Source organism: Marmota flaviventris, chromosome 1, assembly GCF_047511675.1.
Source record: "Marmota flaviventris isolate mMarFla1 chromosome 1, mMarFla1.hap1, whole genome shotgun sequence".
Lineage (NCBI taxonomy): Eukaryota > Metazoa > Chordata > Mammalia > Rodentia > Sciuridae > Marmota > Marmota flaviventris.
The window spans coordinates 197639338-197647349 of NC_092498.1; the positions used below are offsets into that span (position 1 = coordinate 197639338).

General features: G+C 42.8%; 1 protein-coding gene across 1 annotated transcript; it reads left to right on the plus strand.

Annotated features, from left to right (window-relative positions):
• Nucleotides 1-5759: 5759 nt before the first annotated feature.
• On the plus strand, nt 5760-8012 carry Ccr8 (C-C motif chemokine receptor 8). The gene is made up of 2 exons (XM_027932006.2): nt 5760-5800; nt 6906-8012. The coding sequence occupies exons 1-2, from the start codon at nt 5760-5762 to the stop codon at nt 7984-7986; spliced, it is 1122 nt and encodes a 373-aa protein (XP_027787807.2). The 3' UTR covers nt 7987-8012.

Below are 8012 nucleotides of genomic sequence, written 5' to 3' on the forward strand. Positions count from 1 at the left end.
AATCATACATGGACCTAGGGTAATGATGTCCATCTCATTCCACTATCTATCCTATCCCCATAATCCCTCCCTACCCTACCCTTTGCCCAACCCAAAGTTCCTCCATTCTTTCCATGCCACCCCATCATAGATCAGCATCCAGTAATCAAAGAAAACATTCTGCCTTTGGTCTTTGGAGACTGGCTTATTTCACTTAGCATAATATTCTCCAACTCCATTCATTTACCTGCAAATGCCATAATTTTATTCTCTTTTAATGCTGAGTGATATTCCATTGTGTATATACATAGTTTCTTTATCCATTTATCTATTGATGGGCATTTAGGTTGGTTCCACAGTTTAGCTATAGTGAATTCAGCTGCTATAAACATTGATGTGGCTGTGTTATTATAGTATACTGATTTTAAGTCCTTTGGGTATGAGATAGCTAATATTATCCACAGGATAACGAGGAGTGGCATAGCTGGGTCAAATGGTGGTTCCATTCCAAGTTTTCTAAGGAATATCCATACTGCTTTCCAAAGTGGTCAAACCAATTTGCAGTCCCACCAGCAATGTATGAGCATACCTTTTTCCACATCCTCTCCAACACTTATTGCTTGTATTCTTGATAACTGCCATTTTGACTGGGGTGAGATGAAATCTTAAAGGAGTTTTGATTTGCATTTCTCTAATTACTAAAGATGTTGAACATTTTGTCATATGTTTGTTGGTTGCTTATATATCTTCTGAGAAGTATCTATTCACTTCCTTAGCCCATTTATTGATTGGGTTGTTTTTGTTTTTGTTTTGTTTTTTGGCACTTCTTCAACAAATGGTGCTGGGAAAACTGGAAATCCATATATGGCAATATGAAATTAAATCTCTATTTCTCACCATGTACAAAACTCAAAGAGGATCAAATACCTAGGAATTAGACCAGACACCATAGAAGAAAAAGTAGGCCCAAATCTTTATCATGTCGAATTAGGCCCTGACTTCCTTGACAAGACTGCTAAAGCAGAAGAAATAAAATCAAGAATTAATAAATGAGATGGATTCAAACGAAAAAGCTTCTTCTCAGCAAAAGAAACAATCATTGAGGTAAAGAGAGAGCCCACACCATGGGAGCAAATTTTTACCACACACACATCAGATAGAGCACTAATCTCCATGATATACAAAGATGAGAATTTTTAATGCACAGCAATGGGAAAAGCATCCTGGGTCATGTGCCGTGCGTGGAAAATTCAAATTTTGGCTTTGGCTCCACCACCAACTTACTATGTGACTTTGAGTAAATCACTTTCCCCTTGTGGACATAAATACTCCCATTGGGAAAAAGAGTCAAGATATGATAGGTTGACTAATGGCCCCCCAAAGATATCAAGTCCTAATTACTAGAATTTGTCCTTGTTACTTTATTTGAGAAAAGGGCCTCTGCATACTGATAATCTTGAGATGCAGAGATCATTGTGGATTATCTGCATGGATCCAAAATTCAATCACAAGTATCTTAATGAATTAGAGGCAGAGGGAGGTTGGATACATACACACTGAGAAGAAAATGAGAAGATGGAGACAGAGGTTGGAGTGATGTGGCCACTAGTCCAAGATTGCTGGGGCCTCCAACAAGTAGTGGAAGAGACAAGGAAGGATTTTCCCTTAGAGGTCCCAGAGAGAGGCAACTTCAGCTGTCTTACAGTCACCTGGTCTCCAGAACTGTGAGAGAATAAATTTCAATTTGTTTAAGCCACTGAGTTTGTGTTCATTTGTTACAGTAGCCTCAGAATGCTCATCTGCATTCCATTCACAATAACCAAGCTATAGAACCAATCTAGGTGCCCTATGACAGATGAATAGATAAAGAAAATGAGGTATATATACACAATGGAATATTACTAGGTCATAAAAAGAATGAAATTTTGGCATTTGCTGGTAAATGGATGAAACTGGAGGCTGTTCTACTAAGTGAATAAGCCAATTCCCCAAAGGCAGAATGTCCTCTTTGATATGTGGATGCTACCCACAGCAAAGGAGGAGAAGATTAAGTCACTGGACTAGACAAAGGGGAATGAAGGGAAGGGGGGATGGGAATAGAAAAGACAGTAGAATGAATCAGACATATCTTTCCTATCTGCATATATGAATACATGACCAATGTACTCCACATCATGCACAGTCACAATAATGGGATCCTAATTGGAACAAGTTATACTTACTCTATTATGTATAATATTTCAAAATATACTTTCCTGTAAAAAAAATAAAAGAATATCTATCTATCTATCTAACTATCTATCTATCTATCTATCTATCTATCTAAATGCTCATACACAGGCCAAGGGAAGATGGTGTTCAGGTTCAGGGGCCCACACAGCCCTCTGATCTCAGAACAGAGTCACCCTTAACTCTGGGCTGTGTATTCCTTCTCCCCAGAGCTTCACCTGACTCCCACATCTTCATCTTGTCTCATTTCCCTTCACTAATTTAAGAAATCCCAGTCCACCAAGCCCTGTGCCAGGCGTGGAGAAGCAACAGATTAAAGGATCTTAAGGAATTCACAAGAAAGATTGTCTGGGGCACCACTGGGCCCCAGAGCTGCCTCCTTTAACTGCGTTTGCTTCTATACAAGTCAAGTGCCATAGCAAAAGTAAGCCTTCACCCAGTGCCCAAGCTCTGCTGAGTTCAGGAAATGTGGTGGATGGAAATCATCCCACTGCGGCTGGGCTCCCCACATCCTGCACTCAGTCATCTTATACCTTCTGTCCTAGGTGCTGGGCTGTCATTCTGGCCCCACCTGGAAGTGGGCTTGCGGGAACTCCACCTGGGCCTTGCTTAGCTGGGTGGGGGAGGGAGGAGCCAAGCTTCCACTGCTGACGAGGGAGACCTTACAGTTTCCACCGTCGCAGCAGGGGTCAGCTATACCAGGGAACCCTGAGTTCACTGCCAGCTCACCATTGATCTTTGCTTATCGCATATAACATTCTCATAAAAGAGCTAGGGTTTTCCCCAGACTTCGTCAGAACCCAAATGAGGTTGGGGAGGGGAGTTAGCTGGATATGTGTTCAGCCACAGGCAGATGTTTCTAAAAGATTAAACTGTTAGGCCAGAGAGTGTCGTCTGTAAGTGGGAACATGCTATCTCCCATTTCCATAAAGAATTCCCACTGGTGTCCAGGAGGGGAGAAGCAGTAGAAGGAGAAATTACAATTCCTCTTTCCCTTTCCCTTGCTGTGCCTCATTGGAGGAGGATAAGTTTCCATGCTTGACAGGCTGAGGAGAGTTCATCCTTTGTCCTCCATTAGGCCATGTTAACCTATTGGGTCCACCTCTCCTGCCTTCCTGGGAGAACCTAGACCTCACAGCAATGGCATTTGGGCCCGAGACCTGTGTGATAAGGTAGCTAAGTGGGTTTTTATTTTTCAGATAGGTCCTTGACCTTGATAACCTGGCAATGCACCATCCCAATGTGCTGGTGGCTGTCTCCCCAGTGGGCTGATTGCAAATAGCAGAAATAAACCATATATCTGTCAGCTGAAGTTCTATCTCTGAAAAGCCCCGTTGCTGTCATTGTGTGGAAGAAAGCACAAAGCATTAAGACAGGTGAGGCAACAGTTCTTGCCAAAATACAGGGAAAAAAAATGTGACATTTTTGCTTTTTTTCCATCTAGCATTGTACAGTTCCAATCACGGTGCAGTTTCCATAGTAGGATTAATCAGTCTGCTCTTCTTTCTGCTTTTAGATACCTTCCAAGTCGTTCCTAATAGAAATGCTATGGTATTGTAGTTGGAAGCCTTTCTTTCCTTCCCGCATTTTGGATTATTGTCTTAGGATAGATTTCCAAAAGTTGGTCCCAAGTTCCCCTGGACACTTTACACGTTCTTCTCTGACTCCCAAATTGAGCCTTTAGATGTGCTCCCATGTCCCTTTGCGTGACGGCCGAGTGGCAGAGGCTTCTCCGGTTGTCTTAGTGGTTTTCTTTTTATCTCCTGTGTTTGAAGGAGGGCCCAGCAGCTGACCTAACTCTCTCTCTCTCTCTCTCTTTTTTTTTTTTTTTACTGGGGATTAAAACCCAGGGGCAATTTACCACTGAGCTATATCTCAAGCTGTTTTTAATTTATATTTTGAGACAAAAAATTGCCAAATTGCTAAGGTGCCTGGCTTCCTCTTGCCTCAGCCTCCCGAGTCATTACAGGTGTATACTACTGTGTGCCTGGACTGTGCCCAACTGAGATTACCTGCCTTGCCATTTGTGCAAACCCTTCAGCAATGTGACACCGCCCCCCCAACCCTTGCCCTCATTTCCCTATCCATAAAACCTTAAATTTATTGTCAATCCCTCGAAGACAGTTCTAAGGACATGAGTCCCCCATTTCTTCCTGATGTAGTTACACTAATTAAAGCTCCTTTCCTCCTTTTTTTGGGGGGATGGTGGTGGTGGAACCCAGGGGTGTTTATCCCTGAGCCATATCCCAGCACCTTTTTTTTTGTTTTGTTTTTGTTTAGAGAGAGGGTCTCACTAAGTTGCTTAGGGTCTCTCTAAGTTGAGGCTGACTTTGAACTTGCAATCCTCCTGCCTCTGCCACCCCAGCCACTGGGATACCAGGTGTGTGCTTCCACACCCTACTCCTTTCCTGCTTTTTACCATTACTTTATCCTTTGGGTTTGGGAAGCAAGTAACTGGGTACGATTTGTTGACACCTCCAGAGTCAGGCCTCTGGAAACATTTTCAGCTACTTTTTCACTTTCATGAGTTCTGTCTTAACACATCTTTTTTTTTTTTTTTAGCAAATTTTCTCCCAAACTTACTAGGTCCTGAGGGATGGTGATGACCTCTATCTGCTCCTACTCCAGATTTGGGTTGAAAAGCTAGATGGAGTCAATGGAAGAGTGAGGATAGGAGGGGCAGGGGGACCCAGCTCACTGGTAGAGTGCTTGCCTAGCATCCATGAAGCCCTGGGTTCCATTTCAGCTCTGGAAGAAAAAAAATAAAATAAAACATTTAAAAAGGAAAAAGCTACTGTTGCCTAAAAGCATGTCATGGGCTCCACCCTTCAGACTGACATTATTATTATTTTTTCCTCACAAGCACTCCGGAAGGAAGCTGTACATTTTCCATACAAACAAGCTAAGAATGGAAGACCAATGAGCTGTGAGCCCAACTGCATTCCAAAATCAAAGAGCAGCGATGCCTACGATCTTCATTGGTTCCCACACTCTATATCTCCCAGACTTGTCTAAGATTCCTAATCTGGCAAGATCTTTTCTATCAGTGAGTTTTTAATCAAAACTATGCTGCATAGCAATGACAAAATCTCAGTTATGCTTAAAAAGAATTCATAATTGTTATTATTAATGCCAAGTGTATCTAAATTGCTCATGCAACCCCGGGTGGCCGGCGAGGCAGCCCTGTTGATCTTTGATAGTATATTGGTCTGTTTTATGTTGCTAATAACACAACATTAAACAATGGATAAGTTCTAAAAGAGAATCTTGGACTGGGGTTGTAGCTCAGGGGTAGAGTGCTTGCCTAACATTTGTGAGGCACTGGGTTCGATCCTAAGCACCACATAAAAATAAATAAAAAACAAAACAAAACAAAGGTCCATTGACATAAAAAAATTAAAAAAATAAAAGAGAGTCTTCCTCCTCATAAAAGCCCTTCAGCTCACTTGCACCTGATTGGCCAAAGAAAGTTACATGAATGACAGTGACAGTCAGAGGTACTGCAAAGTCATATAAAAAAAAATGTGTGGACACAGGAGGACTGAGAAGAAATGAGCCACACAGAAACCTCCAGAACGAAGGGTCTATTAAGGTATGTGTTGATAATCAGCTTTGGGAAAGGAGGGGATGAGTAGGCAGGGACACTTTTATGTCCTTAGGGAGAGGCACAGAAAAGGCTGATATTTTAGAGATAAATTTTAAGAAACTTTGCATGTCTTCAGAGCCCACAAACTGCATGTGTCTTAGAGGCTGCCTGTGGCTGTGGCTGAGAGAAGCAAGTCAGCGAGCCATGCCATTTTCTCTGCAGGACATAGGAGGGAATCAAAGCTCATACATGAGTGAAAAGTAAATAAGAAAAGATACCTCCTTTCATTAAGCATTTGGGGAGACTTGGTCTTAATATATAGAATATACTTTATTTTGATCATCTCATTGGGCTCAATGTGTTCTCTTTTATGCTTTTCAGTGAAGAAACATGTATGCATGTATGCGTGTATATGTGTGTGTGTGCGTGTGTGTGTATGTGTGTGCAGGGAATTGAACCCAGACTTGTGCATGCTGAGCATGCACTACCATTGGCCTATATTCCTGGGCCCTATGATTTTTTATACAACTGAATTGCAGTTTTCATTAGGTTTACTACTAGTGAATCTGGTGATTTTCATTTTTAGTACAATTGGGATCACTTTTTTTTTTTTCCCTAGTGCATTTCAAACTTAGCTATTTCTGGTGCTTAGGAAAGCAATTAAAAGAATGAGCTAAACTTATGAATATCACGTTGATGTATCTCTAAAATACAAAATGAGAAACATTCTGTCATCTGTGTAACTTCAAAGCGAACACAGAACAATATTACATATAAGCATGAAAAGAACGGGGGTGGGGTAAGGAAAGAGAGAGACTGAGAGAGGGACAGAGAGAGAGAGAGAAGAAAATAATGAAGGAAAGCAAGAAAGAACGTGGAGAGGGAGGGAGAGGAAAAGGGAGGGATTGGGCCTTTCTGACCTTATTGAACTTTACTTACCTTCTAAAAGGTACAGTCTCCAAACATGGTCACTTTGAGGGCGAGGACTTCAACATGTGCATTGGGGAGGGGACACAATTGGGTCCATAACATACACAACATTTGTTTAAATAAAAATATTTTTAAGGAATGAGTGACTTTGCGGTACCCTCTTATGTGTCTCTTTGACCAGGTCCCCTGCCTTGATGGATTATACCCTTGAGCCCAACCTGACGGTGACTTCCGACTACTACTATCCTGACACCTTCTCGAGCCCCTGCGATGGGGAACTTATCCAGAGAGACAGCAAGTTGCTTCTTGCCATCATCTACTGCTTCCTGTTTGTATTTGGCCTTCTGGGAAACAGCCTGGTTATCCTGGTCCTTGTGGTCTGCAAGAAGCTGAGGAGCATCACGGACATATACCTCTTGAACTTGGCCTTGTCTGACCTGCTTTTTGTCTTTTCCTTCCCCTTTCAGACCCATTATCAGCTGGATCAATGGGTATTTGGGACCGTCATGTGCAAGGTGTTCTCTGGTTTTTATTACATTGGCTTCTTCAGCAGCATGTTCTTCATCACCCTCATGAGCATGGACAGGTACCTGGCTATTGTCCACGCCGTGTATGCCATAAAGGTGAGGACGGTCAGGACGGGCACAGTCCTGAGCCTGGCAGTGTGGCTGGTCACCATGGTTGCCACTGGCCCATTGCTAGTATTTTACCAGGTGGCCTCTGAAGATGGTGTTCTCCAGTGTTATTCATTTTACAATCAACAGACATTGAAGTGGAAGATCTTCATCCACTTTGAAATAAACATCTTAGGCTTGTTGATCCCATTCGCCATCCTCCTGTTCTGCTACGCCAGGATCCTGCACCAGCTAAAGACTTGCCAAAACCACAACAAGACCAAGGCCATCAAGTTGGTGCTTATTGTGGTCGTTGCATCTTTACTCTTCTGGGTCCCATTCAACGTGGTCCTCTTCCTCACGTCCCTGCACGACATGCACGTCTTGGACGGGTGCATCCTGAACCAGCAGCTGATTTATGCCACCCATGTCACAGAAACCATTTCCTTCACTCACTGCTGTGTGAACCCTGTTATCTATGCTTTCATGGGTGAGAAGTTCAAGAAATGCCTCTCAGAAATATTTCAGAAAATTTTCAGCTACATTTTCCCCTCCATGGGAAGACAGATGCCCAGGGAGGGGTGGGAAAGGCGGTCATCTTCCCACCCTATGGCCTCCCGCTCCTCCAGCATAGACTACATTTTGTAAGGGGGGGGGCGTGCCTCCAAGTGTCC

Excerpts from the sequence above, each read along its gene's own strand:
- Ccr8 (XM_027932006.2), top strand. The coding sequence starts at position 5,760 with ATGAGCCACACAGAAACCTCCAGAACGAAGGGTCTATTAAG. Across the intron at positions 5,801-6,905 it reads AGAACGAAGGGTCTATTAAG|GTCCCCTGCCTTGATGGATT; the intron begins GTATGTGTTGAT and ends CTCTTTGACCAG.